The sequence below is a fragment of the Passer domesticus genome, chromosome 5 (assembly GCF_036417665.1).
Source record: "Passer domesticus isolate bPasDom1 chromosome 5, bPasDom1.hap1, whole genome shotgun sequence".
Classification (NCBI taxonomy): Eukaryota; Metazoa; Chordata; class Aves; order Passeriformes; family Passeridae; genus Passer; species Passer domesticus.
Genome location: NC_087478.1, coordinates 2,164,954 through 2,180,785, shown reverse-complemented (window position 1 = coordinate 2,180,785; position 15,832 = coordinate 2,164,954). Strand labels below are relative to the sequence as shown.

At 47.0% G+C, this 15,832-nt stretch overlaps 1 protein-coding gene and 1 long non-coding RNA gene across 3 annotated transcripts in view; one reads left to right on the top strand and one right to left on the bottom strand.

Annotated features, from left to right (window-relative positions):
• Window positions 1-276: 276 nt before the first annotated feature.
• Window positions 277-7,747, bottom strand: LOC135301515 (uncharacterized). Its single transcript, XR_010363243.1, has 2 exons — window positions 7,411-7,747; window positions 277-6,787 (listed from the first exon to the last, which is right to left on the bottom strand). It is a non-coding gene; the product is annotated as an uncharacterized LOC135301515 (long non-coding RNA).
• Window positions 7,748-8,031: 284 nt separating this feature from the next.
• MKLN1 (muskelin 1) overlaps window positions 8,032-15,832 on the top strand; it is a 105,052-nt gene continuing 97,251 nt past the window's right edge. For both annotated transcript variants that reach the window (XM_064421672.1, XM_064421671.1), the window contains exon 1: window positions 8,032-8,154. In XM_064421672.1, coding sequence (XP_064277742.1) covers window positions 8,060-8,154 — 95 coding nt within the window. In that variant the 5' untranslated portion in view covers window positions 8,032-8,059. The remainder of the gene's footprint in view (window positions 8,155-15,832) is intronic.

Sequence of the window (15,832 nt, the reverse complement as noted above, 5' to 3'; positions counted from 1 at the left end):
GTGGCCTGTGGCTGGACACTCCACAGGAAACAGGGAGAGCCCAACAGCCTCACTGGAAAAGTCATCTTCTGCACAGATCAAAGCATGGGACTGTCCTCAAGAGGAGAAAATAACTAAAGAGAGTGAGAAACCTTGGGCTGTTTAGAAGAGAGGCAGAGGGAGAATGTGCCTCTCTAGATCAGCCTGGCAAAAGTCAGGCTTGCAGAGGTGGGACAGAACATCCTAGGAGAGCACCAGGAGAGCACTAAATTTTATAACTTTCATATGAAAACAGAACAGGTTAAAAACCTTTATTTGCAAATCCAGAGCATAATTAGCAGTGAGTCAGGAAAAGCGTTGTTCCAGCTACTGTAAAAAAACAAGCTGGCACTGAAGGGTTGCTGGTCATTTGAAAGCACCAAGAGCTACAGCCCAAGATTCCTCCTTCTTTAATTGCACCACTCTTGGCCACTCGCTCTAAATTAAGCAGACACAAGCACAAGAGAACTAATGCACTGCTCTGAAAGGCAAACTATTAACCAAAGTGTCTCTCAGATGTTTAACTTCAAGGAGGTGCGATTGAAATCTCATCAATTATGATCGGTGGACATGAGGAGGGCTTGAAGTTCATCCATAACGTAATTTGCAGAGTAATAAAAATTAAAGATGTGAACTCTCTGCTGGGTTGAGTCTGCTTCAATCCCCAGGGTGAGTTAGATGGGTCTTTCTACCATAATTCCCAATGTGTTTCCTGTGTGCAATAAGTGCAGTGCAAGAAAAGTTTCTCTGATGCACTTTTGTTACTCAGAGGATGTTGCTGCTGAATATTTACACCACGCTTACAAATGTAAGGATTTTCTGTGCAGTCTCAGGCATATTTCCTGCTTTTGGCTTCATTGGCAGTTTTCTCTTTCCAAAATTCAACCAGTTTTTCTGACTGTTCTTCTGGACCACAAACAGCTCTCTGCTGTCCCCTCGCATCCTCTTCCTATAAACACTTTGCCCAAGTTCCCTGCCCTCAGCAAACCACTCAACAGGAACAATGGACTTAGGGGAGATCGTGACATTCCCAGCTGAAAAACAAGATTGAGTCCTTCACTTTCCCACTGTGCTGCTGACAGAACACTACTTAGCACTCCTACCCTATGACACATTACCCAAACATTAGTTAATTATCCTGCCTGAGTCCTTAGAAAGTAGGCAATTAAGTACTTAGCTTCTTTCTCCTTGTGAAGAAAACCAGGCACAAAAAGAGGTTAATAAGGGACAGACCAATCCTGTCCTATATGGTGGAGAACATCCCAGAGAATGGTTTGGGTTGGAAGAGCTCCTGAAGATCATCTCATTCCAACTCTCCTGCCATGGGCAGGGACACCTTCCACTGGGCTGCTCCAAGACCCTTCCAGCCTTTTCTTGAACACTTATAGGGATGGGGCAGCCACAGCTTCTCTGAGCAACCTGTGCCAGGGCCTCCCCACCCTCAAAAGGAAGATTTTATTCCTAATATCCCATGTAACCCTGCCCTCTGGCAGTGGGAGCCATTCTCCCTTGTCCTGTCACCCCACTCTTCTGTGCCAAGTCCTTCTCCAGCTCTCCTGGAGCCCCTTTTTGCACTGGAAGGAGATCTGATGTCTTCCCAGAGCCTTGTCCTCTTCAGATGAACACTGCCAGCTCTCCCAGTCTAGCTCCAGAGCAGAGTTGTTCCAGCCCTTGGAGCATCTTTATGGACTCCTCTGGACTTGCTCCAACAGCTCCATGTTCTTATGTTGGGGGCTCCAGACATGAAGAGAGTACCTTAGGTGGGGTGTGACCTTCCAGTCAATTCCAATTGAATTCCTCCAGTTTAGAGGAGCAATGCAGAGCATGGGGCTTGTCTTACCCATCTCAGACCTCTGCAATAAAGCTGAGCCTTTCTAGAATGTGCTTAAACAGACCAGCACCTCAGGAGAGTGATTCGGCTTCACGCAAGATGTGTCTGACTATGGTGGGCTGAATCATCCTCTGGGAAGAGCACCCAAGGAGTCCACCTTCTCTGTAGCCCCCAGGGGAAGGTGTGGATGTCCCAAGCAGACAATGTGATTTGTCTCCAAACCACAGACTGCAGTGTTGCCAGGCCCACTGCTCAAGAGTTCCTGGATCCTGGGAATTGTTTTGCTGCTGTCATTTGAGCCGACTTTGGTGAGCATTGTGGAGCACCACAGACAGAAAGAGGACTGCAAGATCACTACTATCAATTTGATGACCAGTGCTCCATGAATTTGGGATATTTTTCGAGGGAGAAAATGCTGCAATACACTATTTCTAATGCAGAGAGAAAACATTTAGCAAAAAGAGGAGCTTTATAGCAACAGAAGGAGCTCAAGTCTAGTAACAAGAGCTCAAGCCATTGTGACTAAGTACGCCATAAAATGTGTAATTAGGCACTATAGCAACTATTGAATTCCAAGGCACATTTTGCATCTGAAACACAGGACAGAGCTCTCTTTGGGTGATTCAGAGGAATCATCACAACACCCCAGCGTTCTGCAGTGTACAATGAGCAGCGAGTGCTTGCTGTGGAAGAGCATCCCTGTGGGAGCAGTCCTGCCTGGGATGAGCACACCTGCCTGGGGGAGAAGAGATGAGTAAATATTTTTAGCCTGAGGCACAGTTGGGAGTGTCTAGTCTGCTTCCTACGAGTGCTGAAATGTGGAGTGGAGCTGAGCGTGGTGGCGCGTCACACAGGTGGGCACAGAGGGAGTGGCATGGGGGTGACATCAGAAAACTGCATTTTCCAAAAAAAGAAGGACATGGAATTGTTTGAGCGAAGACCAGAGGAGGGCCATAAAGTTGGCAAGAAGACAGGAACATCTTCCTTACCAGGACAGGCTGAGGAAGTTGGGGTTGTTCATCCTGGAGAAGAGAAGGTTGTGTGGAGATCTCAAAGCAATCTTTCAGTATCCAAACGGGGCCTACAGGGAAGTCAGAGAGGGATTCTTCAGGGAAGTCAGAGAGGGATTCTTCATCAGGAACTGCAGTGATAGGACAAGCAGTAATGGGTACAAAGTGAAAGAGGGGAAATTAGGGCTGGGTACTAGGAAAAAATTATTTACTGTGAGGGTGGTGAGGCACTGGAGCACCGGTGGGAGGATGTGGATGACCCAACCCTGGCAGTGTCCAGGCCAGGCTGGATAAGGCCTTGAGCAATGTGATCTAGTGGAAGGTATCCCTGTTCATGGCGGGTGAAGTTGGGACTAGATGATTTTAAGGTTCCTTCCAACCCAAACCACTCTGTGATTTTACCAAAGCATGGCGAGTGTGAGTGTGATTTGTGCCACCATTCCCATCTCACTGGCTTTCCCTGCCCTCGGGTGCCCTATTTCAGTTCAGACAGGGCTGATTTACCAGGGTACCAAGGAGATCTTCTTTCCCCAGTGTGGCTCAGAGCCACTTGCATCCCTTAAAAGGCATCTTCTGACTCAAATACACTTTCCTCCATTGTCTGGGGCATGTTGTTTTGCAGCTGGAGACTAGTGAATGAAGCTGAGTTACTGACCTTGATTCAAAAAAAATGTGCACTTGTGCTTTGCAAAACAAGCCTTTTAAAGCTGGCTTTTATGCAGAGAATTATGCCAATGTGTGCATGGAGGCGCTGGCATTTCGGGCCCTTTTCAATCTTCTGGATTGTCAGTGAGGTCTTTCACTGATTTAAGCCTTCAACCAAAGGGCGGATGCTGCAAGAGGCAGTGAAGAGGACTCAAGCAGGTATTGGAGTGTTTAGCCCAGGAGCAGATGCTTGGATCAGGGCCTAGATCAGAAGAGGTATTTTATTATGCTGAAGGAGGTATTGTTTTACTGCATTGTAAGGAGGCACAGATGATCCCTCTCTCTAAGGGGAGAAATAAAACATCATCTGGTTTTAAGGCTTGTTCTCATCCCTTTTTGGTGTGGATGTGCATGGCAGCCCCACAGGAAATGGGTCTCAACTAGCTTTGCCACTTTTTTCCATCATGTCATCAAAATGAAAGATGAAGATGAGTGAGGCCAGTTTGAGGAGTTTTTGGAATTCCCTCTGGTCCTGTTCCAGCCTTGCCCACAGGTTAGAAACATTTTTCTTTGAGGGTGCTATGGGAGGCAGCAGGGGTTTGCCTTGGGAGGAAGCTCTTAGCCTGGTTCTGGTGCAGGCAGGAGGTTTTACTCCCTTTGCACCACGTCTGAGTTAAACGAGGCCCTGGCCTTGCAGGAGGAGCTCGGTTAGGTGAGCACCGCCAAAATCTGGTAGGACAATACCCCGCCGGGCCAGCGCTCCGCTTCCGCTCCCTAAACAATAGGAGTTTACACAACTGCAGCCCACTTGAGGTTTCTGCCTTGCTTCATGGCTGAGCAACGAGACCCCAAATGTTACAGCTCTGCCTAATGTCCTTGGCTCTGTCCTGCTTTGGAAGGAAACATGCAGCGGCCTGTGCTGCCAATGCTATTTCCTCTCTCGCTTGTCTTTAAAGGTCTCTTTTTCCAACAGCTGATCGGCTCCGCAGCTCCGGGGAGGACGTGAGATCCGGCTGGCCCACGAGCTGGCTGGTATGGCTGCGTGCCATGTTGTTGTTTGTATTGCTTTCATTTTTCTGGCGTTACTTGGCTCTTCCACGAAACTTGTTTTCATCCTGAACTATGTGCTCATTACATATCCAAACGCCCACGCGAGGTTTTGCATGAGGAAACTCGAAACACACGCGCAGTAGAGAAGCAAGTTTCTGATGGGGGGGGGATGAGATATTTGTCTCGAGGCTGACAAACAATTGTAAAATCCCCAAGTTTCCTGCAGTTGGGGTTCCAGCTCGCTGATGGCAAGCATGTGAATGCTGTGTGTGCATCCTCCTGGCAAAGAGACGTGGGGAACATCTCTTGTGGTCACCTTGGCCTTTCCCAGCAGTTCCAGCTACTGTCCAAGGCACACGTCCAGGGACCTCCGAGCTCTCTGGCAGGCTGGTCCCTGAACGCCAAAGGGACCTTCTGCTGCTAGGAAAGCTCTCTCTTCCCCTCGGCGGCCCCATCCTCAGAGAGCAGCCAGCCACAGGCAGCACAGATCCACCCAGGCAGCTCTGGGCTGGGAGGCACCAAAACGTGCCGGAGGGTTTCAGTGAGGTCCCAAGTGAGGGGGGCAGAAGCAGGAAAACTCTGCATAGGGTTTGCTTCATAAGGACAAGGAAGCTTGTGAAGGGCCTGGAGCACAAGTCTGATGAGGAGCAGCTGGGGGGAGCTGGAGGGAACCAGCCTGGAGAAAAGGGGACTCAGGGGGAACCTTCTCACTCTCTACAGCTCCCTGACAGGAGGGTGCAGCCAGGTGAGGGTTGGTGTCTGCTCCCAGCAATGGGATGAGAGGAAACGTCCTCAAGTTGTCCCAGGGGAGCTTTAGACTGGACATTACGGAAAATTTCTTCACTGAAAGTTTTGTCAAGCACTGAAACAGGCTGTTCTGGGTAGTGGTGGAATCACCATCCCTATAAGTGTTCAAAAATCATGGAGATGTGGCACTCGGGGACTTAGTTTAGTGGTGGGTTTGGCGCTGCTCAGTTAATGGTTGGACTTGATAATTTTAAAAGTATTTTCCAACTTTAATGATTCTGTGATTCTATGTGTAAGTGCCCTCTTTCCAGTACTTCCCTGGAGCAATGGGTCTCAGTCACTGCTGGAGGTAGGATGAGGCACATTGGTGCCATTGGGCTCCTCACATTCCTCAGATCCAGCGTTACATCAGCAGAGCAAGCACAGCACAGGCCTGGACCAGCACAGTGGGGTCCAGATATTCGTGTTTTCTGAGTTTTCTCCCCCTCTTCTCTGGCCCTGTCACCAGCTGGGCTCTAGCAGCTGCCCTGCTTGGGATACAGAGAGCTCATCTGGAGGCTGCAGGCTGTCCAAATCTGCAGCACAACACTGCCCTGCACACCACGCTCCTCCCCACAGTGCTCTGTCCACTTGGAGTGTGCAAAAATCCTCTTCTCCAGCAGCCACGGGTAACTGCACAGGACTGGGCAGGCTGTGCTGGAGGGACCAGAGGGCTCGGTTTGCAGCTTTGGATTGCTCTGCTTCCTCACAGCCTTCCCTGCTGCCTGTGCTGCAGATGAATAAAGATTTTCCAGGGCTGTCAGTACTGCGTATTTCACCAGCATTCCCTTCACTTTAAGTCCAAAATGTGCTAAAAATACGCTGGCTTGGCATCCAGGTCTTGATTCAAGTGGTAACAGGATATTGGGCAGAGAAATCCTGGGGTGGTTTCACTGTGCAGCAGCGAGCTGCTGGCTCTTCCTCCTTTTCCTCCTCCTCCTGGCTGCTGCAGGGCTCTTACCCCAACTCTCAATCCCCTAAATTTCACATTCAGACGTTTCACATGGAATCACTCCCCTTGGGGTGGCTGTTAGCAAGACTCCAAACACTGAGGTGGCATCTCGTCCTCAGGGTTGGAGAATATTATCAGCAAAGTATTTGTTTTATTACTCCCGTGGCAATTTTGGGAGGGGGATGCCTGCAGGCTGGAGCTGGGATAAAGTGAAGTCTGAAATGCCACAAATTTCAAACGGCCTCGTTAGTGAAGCAGCAGAAGGAGATGTGGATGTTTGTGCCTCACCCGTGAGTTTTGTTGTGTTGTTGCTGAGCCGTGTGGCTTTGATACCAGTGAAAACACAGTGAACCCCCTCTGGGAAGGGGTCTTGAGATGAAGTGCTTTCTGCTCCCCCTCACTTCTGAAACACCCAGTTGATGTTCAGCCTTCAAGGCTGCTGAGAGAGTTTTTCATCCGCAGGCAGATTTTGCTGCCACATTCTCACTCGCTTTCCTAAAATAAAGGGGAAAAAAAATAAAAGAATCCTTGTGCTAATTTAATCTAGCCAGGCATCCTGCTGTCCTGCCTCATAATATCTCTCCAATCTGTCATTTCCAACAGACAGTGGTTTATTGGTTTGGCTTTTTTTTTTTCCTCCCCCTGGTCTTGAAATATTTCCCCTTTTTCTCAAGTAGCCCAGAGCTCCCCCAGGGGTGTCCCAAGTTTCCCCCTTGCTTTGGTGGGAGCTTTGGGTGAAAACATCTCCCTTCTACAGGAAAAACCCTACAACAACCTCAGACAGAGAAAAGTTTGTTAAAGAATTCCCAGCTTATGTGCTGGTCCTGTTGGTGCTGCGTTGATGGTGGGACTCAATGGTCTTAAAGGTCTTTTCCAACCTCAACAATTTTATAATTCCAGGAGCTGGTGCAGGATCAAACCTCACTGGGTTTCTCTTGATCCCCTTCCCAATCACCCACACGCAAGGGGCCAGGGAAGGAGCATTTCCCTCAGTAATTAACAGAGAATGGTAATTCTCCTCAGCCCCCTGAGCCCGTCAGGGCATCCCTTTGGAACTCCATGGGGCACACCCTGAGCCCCTCATCTGCACAGTGCATGCCCCAAATTTGTCAGCTCACCTCAAACCCTTGAGGCATCCCTTGAGCCCCTCAGGGCATCCCCTCAGACCATCTCAGATCCATGGGGCATTCTCTCAGCCCCACACCCCCTCTGAGCCCCTCAGCTCCTTGGGACATCCTCTGAGTCCCTCAGGGCATCCCCTCAGACCCTCTGAGCCCCTCAGATCCATGGGGCACCCTCTATGTCCCTCAGAGCATCCCCTCAGACTCTCTGAGCCCCTCAGGCCACCTCAGCTCCTTGGGACATCCTCTGAATCCCTCACGACATCCCCTCAGACCCACAGCCTCTATGAACCCCTCAAGCCACCTCAGCTCCAAGGGGCACCCTCTGAGTCCCTCAGAGCATCCCCTCAGCCCCACAGCCCCTCAGCTCCTTGGGACAGCCTCTGAGTCCCTCAGGGCATTCCCTCAGCCCCTCTGAGCCCCAAGGAGCACCCCCTGAACGCCTCACGGCCGCTCAGCCCCGAGGGGCAGCGTCTGAACCCCTCAGCCCCACAGAGCGGCCCCACAGAGCGGCCCCACAGAGCGGCCCCTCAGCCCCCTCACACCGTCCCCACCTCCGCCGGCGCGTCCCCTTTAAGAGCGCGGCCCCTTTAAGAGCTTGGCCCCGCCCCCCGCGGTCGCTGCCGGGGCCGCTGCTGACAACAAGATGGCGGCGGCGGCGGGTCCGGCGGGCGCTGAGAGTCGCGTGTTGGGCTACAGCCTGCACCGCTGGAGCAGCTTCTCCTCCACCTACCTGCCCGAGTGAGTGCCGAGCCCGGCACCGCGCCTGGAACGCGCTCCGGGCTCGGGTCTGGGGGTGGCCGGGCGGCTGGGCCTGTGTGCGGCCTGCGCCGAGGCCCGCGCGGGGAGGCCGCGGCGGGGGCAGCGGGAGCGGGGCTGTGTGTGAGCGGCGTTCTGTGTGGGAGGGGGCTCTGTGCGGCTGATTCTGGGAGGGCCGTGTGTGAGCAGGGCCTCTACAGGAGAGTTTGGGGTGGCTGGGTATGCCAGGGTTCTCCGCAGCAGGGTTTGGAGGCTGCGTTTGACGGAGATCTGTGCTGCGGGACTTGGGGGTGTTAAGGGGTGCTCAGGGCTGGAGATTCCGGGTCAGGGCAGCATCACTTGGGGCTGTGTTTGGGGAAGTGGCTCACGAAGATATTTGGGAGGAGTTGCCTGGGGCAGAGGGTCTGGGCTTGCAGGTTTGGAGTGGTGAGTTAAACGGGGAGAGTCCGGTTTGGGGGTAGCTTTATCACGAGATATGGGCGAAGGAAAGTTGTAGCTAAAAAGGAGAAGCTGACCCCAGTTTTGGGGGGAGAACAGGTACCGGTGTGGGAGAGGCTGATCAGGTGCTGGGTGAAACGAGGAGAGGGGTCAGTGCCCCTCCTGCCCTGCCCTGCCTCTGTCAGGTGCTTGTGGGCTCTGTGTTTTTTGGCAGCTGGGCGTCCTGTCCTGCCCCTGACCTGCGGAATGCTGGGCTGTATCCCCTGCTGTGTGTGTCCTTAGGGGAAAGGGGTCACCTGCTGCCCTCATCGCCTGCCTCTGGGAATTTGGGGGTTGGCAGGAGCTGTTACAGCCATCGGTTTGTGCTGCTGTGCCAGGTGGTCCCATCCTCTGCTGGCCATACGGCATCCAGCTGCAGCCCGGGGAATGCCTCTGGTCGCTGACAGCCAAGTTTGGAGTGGCCACAGCCCGGTTTGGGTGTGATGTTTTTGGTACAACTTTTGGATAAGCCATCCTTGGTGCTGGAACTTGGGAGGGCTGCTGGGGTCACAGCACAACGAGCTTGTGATGGAATGTCGAGGCTCATCCCAGCATCGATTGTGCTGCATTTGCTGACCTTTGATTGATGTATCCTCAACTCACCCGCTCTCAACAAGTGACAGAGTTGCCTTAGTTGTTAATTATTAATATCCTCAATTATCTCCACTTTGCAAAATGAAGTAAACCTCTAAAACCGGGTTTTTAACTGAACTCTGAATTGTTTTGTTTTTCTGTATATTTTCTGTGTTAGATGTGAAAAAGAACTGGTTTCTTTGCTAATTGGTAATCTTTGGTGCTAATGAAGCCATCCCTTTACCTTCCCTGTTAAAACAGCTCATCCTCAGGGTGCCTCTTTCAGGTCTCTGATGTCCTTGTAGTTACTTCTACTGGCATTTCTGGCTTTTAAAATCTTGTTAAAGTCTTGGTCCCTGAGGAGAGGGTGACAGTCCATTATTGATCTCAGTGATGCCATATAAACACAGAGTGTTGTCTTTGTCCTTGATACTCCTTTCCAAGGCTCCCATTAGTCCCTTTTGCTACTGACTCGTGTCAGGAATTAAGTTTCACGTGGCTCTGCAGTGCTGCCCAAAGTCCTTAATGCCTTCCCTGATACAAATTCCCATTCCTGTAGCTGGGATAGTATTTTACAAACGTGTGACCTTGCATTTGGCTGGTTTTAAGATGTTTAAAAGTGCTTGTCATCAGTGAAAACAACTTTATCTGCTTTTAAGCACTGTAATCCCAGCAATGGGCTTGTTCTCTGGTGTGCTGACCTTGGTCTGAGGGATTCTGGTCTTGTTATGGAAGTTTTGGTTTTTGCTTGTTAACTTTTCATTCCCATGATGTGGGAGAGAGCTGGATTACAGTCTGATTTGGAAGAGAGAGGCTTTGACCTGTGATTTAAGATCACCCTCTCAAAAAGAGAAAGTTTAATAAGAAATGCATGGGAGGGTGGGATTTTGGGGATGGGCTGAAGATGGAAATCTTGAAAATTGCTGGGACAAGACCATAACACCCTGTGGGATCAACATGCACATAGAGCTAAAGGTTCTCTTAGTATTTAATATTTAGAACAAAATCATGCTTGTCTGGAAGAACTTGATCTCAGAGGATGTTTTCCAACCTGCATGATTCTATGACATTGAGAGTTCTGGTTATGCTGTAGTTTAAGTAAATTTGCTGGCATAGCTAGAAAGAAACCACTTTAAGGAGAAAAGGGGCTCTGCCCTCATGTATGTAGGGGTGAATACACAACTTATTAAATATTATTGATTGTTGTTGGGAGTTGTGGTATTGCAGGCAAAGTGCTTGGGGAGGAGCAGCAGAGGAGTTAAGCATGATTTAAACACATGCCTTAAGTTGTATGGTTTTAAATATAAAGCAAAGTTCTGGAATGTAAAACTTTCATCACTGCTGATGAGGGAAGAAATTAGATGTCTAGTGACATCTCACCTGCTTATGTGATGCTCAGCTGACATTGAAGCTTTTCAGAACACTGAAATCATCTGATAACCTCTCTTTTAATTAAACAACCTAAACAAAGCAAAACAAAAAGTGTTTTTCAAAGGCCTTTCTGGTCATGCTCTAGTTGAGGATCTGTAGTCTGTTGAAAAACACCCATTTTCTTTCAGTGACAGAGAAGCTTCCTCTGCTGAATGCCAGTGTCTTTCCTCGAGCATTTGTTGGTGGTACTGGAGGATTAGTTAATGCTGCATCCAGTTTCTGGCAGTTTCACCAGTGCTGCAGCTACCTGCATGTTTTCAAGGACTCTTCCAGACATTAATGAAAAGAAATAGTTCTCCTGTTTTGTAAATTATTGGAGTTGTCTATTGGTTTGTACCAGCAAGAAGACTTACTTAGATATTTATTTTAGAAACTGTGGGTGGAAATCAAAGAATTGGTCTGGTAATAGTGGCTGGCTCAGCCTGTGTTCTAGGGGAGGTTGTGCCTTTGGGAAGAGAATTGATCCAAGAGGAAATTTGGTGCTGAAACATCTGGTGTTTCCAGAGGTGCTCTGCCTGTGCAGAGGCACTGGTGCATTGAGAGGCTTCAGGTCATCCAACAAGGAAAACGATCAGCCCATTGCCTGGGACTGCTGTGTCAGATCCATTCCTTGCCTCTCCACGGTTCCTCCCTGGAGGAATGGAGCCTCAGGGGAAGCTGCTCCCTGATGCCTCACACGGGGCTGGCCTAGGGATTGCTCCAGCAGTGACAGTGGCTTCTCTCCAGTGACACAAACCAGTGCTGGTGTACTTAGACATGCACAGGGACAGGGAGATGAACTCAATCCTCTCCCTCTCTGCACTCCTGCAAGAAGTGATGAGCTCAGTCACTTTGTTTCTTTGGGACAAGGAGGGAATAAAGAGTTCCAGAAGGTAATGCAGGCCTTGCTGCATATTTTTTTTTTTGTAAGGAATAGAACCAGAAGCACTTCCTGCACACTGAGAAAAGCACTTCATACCCTGACTTTTTTAGTGGCTTGTTTTTGTACCTGCTCCAGTTTGAACTTCCTCCTGAGGTGAATGAGAGGTGAAGTGCTGTACTCTGTGTGATGGCAGCTTTGTACCCCTTTTATTGCCAGATTACTGCATCCTGGGGCTGTGGGTTCTAGTGGCTGCATCAGCCTCATGACTGATGGCATTCTGTGTTTGGTAGTGCACTCAGGTCCTTCGGTCACTGTTTTATATGGCTGAAATCCCACTTCAGAGACCAACAAGAGCTTTTTGCTGTGTTCCTCTATTCACATACTTTAGTGAGGAACATTCATCCTGCTTCTGTTGCTCAAATTTTCAGTTCTTCAAGTTTTCCTGTATGGAATCTCTGTAGAGGAAGATCAGTATATTTCCTGTGTTTGACTCCAGGATTTTTAATTAGTGTTTTGTTTATTTCTTGTGCTGAGGTTGTTATTAAGAATATAAATTAAGATTGGTTTCTTAGCTGATAATTAAATACCATTAACAACCTCTTAGTTGGTGTCACTTTTTCACTGCAACTCACTTTTATCTATTTAATGGTCAACTTTAGTTGTTCAGAGAATTCCAGTCTTTTCCAGTTTGGTGCCTTGAGTGGTGTCATATGCTGAAAGCTGAATAACTCTGTTGTCCCCTTCCTAGGAAGGATCTAGTTGATTTGTTCAAATATACTCAATTTTATTTTTTCATCACTTTTCAGTATTTCCATCAAACTAGGGGAAGAAAACTTAGTGAAAGATACTTTGTAAGTAAAATATGAGTGACTCATAGGCCTTTAAAGTGAGAATGCAAATCTTATGTTTTCTTTCTAGGCATGAGGATGTAACAGCAAGTTCCTGGCCAGACTAAAATGTACTGGTGTAGTGTTCAGCACTAAAATGTAGTGCTGTAGACTAAAATGTACACTCTGAAAGAAGTGTACTCTAATGTTTTCAAATCTTGCAAAACCTTATCAAGAAGGTGAAGAGAACACATGCAGCAGACTTTATGGGGTAAAGTCCATAAGGATTAAAAAACAACAGACCTAAACAAACAAACAAAAAGCCCCAAGGGAAAAATAAGCTGAATTCCAGCTCCTGTGCTCGCTGAGATTTTTGTAACAGGAAAAAACATATGTTTGTGGCCAGTGAAATGTGGTTCTCAGTTTCTCCTCCAACCACATGAAAGTGATGACTCAGATCTGTACCATAGAGGTTCATAAATCTCCTTGTAGATGCATCCAGCTCTTGAAGAATCTCCTGTTCAAGCTGAGAGTATTCATGACTAATGAAAAGATTTATTTTTAATATTATGTTCCCTGAGCCCAAGCTCTGTTCCCTTTACAAGGCGAGGATGCCTTCTGCTGAGGTCTAAGCACTTTAAAGCTGTCTAAACCAGGTCCAAATGGTGGAAGAGTTGTGGAACTGTGACTTTGGAGGTTTTTTCACTAATAATAACCATTAATGTACTTTTTTCAGCTTAAGTTGTCAGCATTTGCAGCTTTACTTCAGTATTTTGACGTAGCCAGTTCACTTTCCTTGTTGTAATTGCTTTGCCTTTACATAGGGGAAGGTGAGCAGGCACAGGGGCTGGCTCTGTAACTGCTGATACTTTCAATATTGATCAACACTTCCAACATTTCTTAAAATGAGCAGGGGATGCAAACCCTGGCTAACCAGTGAGCTGCCCCACTCCCTTCCTCTCAACTGAGCCCCTGTGTACAGAAATGCTCTCAATTCTGCTTTTTGTCCTTTTCAGTGGCCAGTGGAAAATATTTTTTCCCCTCTGCTTGTTTGTGTGGACTTGCTGGATGTTTCTAGACAACCTCATGTTCTGACAGGCATTTTTCCTCTCATTTACATCACTTCTGTAGCCTAGAATTCTTCTGTGAGTGCTGAAATTCAGTACTTAGAAAAATATTTCTGTAGAAAATAATAAAGTTACCTTCAGATTGAATACATAACTATAAAATACTTCTTTGGTGTCTGATAAAGTTAATTAGTGAGAAAGAAAAATGTCAGAGGTGGAGGGAGTGAGAAAAACCACAAAATTATGTAGTTATGAGGGATTTTGAGTTATGATATCTCTTGTTGCCCAGGTAAATGCACAAGTGCTGTAGTATCAGGGGAAACCTTTTCAGGCTCCAGTTAAAATATAGACATTATTTGAGAGATTAGACAGGTTTATTCACTGGCAGAAGGAGGAAGGTGAAATGCTAATTGCTCAGGTTCCCTGGTGTGCCCAACCTGGCAGAACCTGCAGTGCTCTGATGTTCAGCCTATTCTGGGATGGCATTTTACAGAATATTAAGAATGTAAAATTTTCATGGGAGGTGTTAACATCATGAGATTGTGGGTAATTTGCTGTATATGTGGCTGTATAGCTTGTGAGTTTAATAAAAGTTTTCCAACCTTTAATTACTAATTACTGGTTTAAAGACTAACTAGTTATTAAAGCAGAGTTTTCCTTGGGATAAATGTTATTGCTCAGGCATCATGTACAGTCTGCTTGATCTTTTTTTTTTTTTTTTCATGGCAAAGAATATGGTTTTTAATTCTGTATGTTCATTATGTTTTTATCAGATTGCTGGTAGAATGGTCAGGTTTATCACCCCCACTGATTTTGTGATCTGACCTGATTTTTTTTCTGAGATTAAGCAGTGTGGGTAGCATGGATTCCATCACTTACATAGATGGTGACTTGTTCCAAAGCAAGCCAGTGTTTGACTTTATTGCATGTTAATATAAACTTGTAAACCCAGATGTAATTTTGCTTTTTTTGCCTGTTGAATTTTGTGGGAAGAGTGAGCTTTAAGTTCACTGGGTTTGAATTCCATAATACACCAGTTACTGGAAGGGGAAGAGGAACCCTGAAGGTGTAGAGTGCTTTGTTGCTTTAGGTAGTTGCTATTTCAGTCATTACTTCCAACTCACTGTGCATAATCCTTGAGAAATTATTTCCTGAATCAATTTAAATCAAGAAGCACAACCATCTATTTAAGTTGAGGACAGCAGTCTGCACGTCTGAATTTGAACTGCAGGAGCAGGCTGCACTTGCTCTTCCTTTGCTGGCACCTTCTACTGTTCCTGGAAAAGGACAGGATCTTCATCATGGAGAAAAACTGCTCTGGTCAGTTTGAATTTGGTGGTGTTTTCCTTGGTCTTCCCTGCCTTTCCTCCTGAGACTGGCTGTGTTCATAATGTCATGCTCAGGCTCTGGGAAGGTGCCTGAAAAAACATTGAAACTCTCTTTAGGACATGACCTGTGTTTTTCTGGAATCCTTTTCTGTTGGTACGTAGTTTAAACAGCATTTGGCTGGTATGGTAATTATATTTAAACAGCAATTTCCCAGCCTGTTCTGCACTTTAAAGTTTTATTAGTAAAGAGATGCTCTTAACACAGAATGTTAAATTGGAGGTAAAAATTTGGGTTAGGTAAATTGACCCGTGAATAAGGAATTGATGAATGGCTTCCCACTCCACTCTGATGTGACAGTGCACTATTGCTAAGTTTCAATTTTGTCTTCTAAAAATCCTCGTTTCTGCTACAGGATTTGGAAACTGCCAAATATGAAAGTAATTTTGGCCTGGGAACTTCTGTATCCTTTAGCATGAATTATGTATATTGATCCAAAATAAGGAATTATTCCCTAATGCAATCCAGGGTTAAATGTTTGACCTGTGCTGTGTTTCTCCACATAACCAGCACTTAACAGGCTGATACTTCCTTATCTTCCCAGATCACTATTTTGTCTTCTGCATTCCCTGAGTTGCACTGTCAGTGAGAAAAGCTTAATTTTGAAAGGAAAGCTGTGAAAGTTTTCCCACCTGGAACCAGGACATATTTTCCATAGAGTTTTGGTGGAAAAATTTCCAAACCTGACATCACTTTGGGCATGAGGGCGCTTCAGTCTGTTTTGTTGAACATAGTCTGCTTTAAATTCTTTTACAGGCATCAGTTTTTTGGGTGAACTTTTACTGGGTGTGAGGTTACAGTGCTGATGAGTATTAAAGATGTGTTTATGGCTTACATTAGCAATGTATATCTTTATATATCATCACTCAGTCTGGTTTTGTGGCTTCCCCTGAGTGGAATTATTACAGATATTGTGGAATATAAGAGCATCCTTGCACTGTTGTGAAATCGTGGAAGGCCTTGATCTGCTTCCTGGCCTTTGCTAAGTTTTTCCATATGTGCATTAGTTAAGCAGAAATACTCTACTGGGGTTGTGA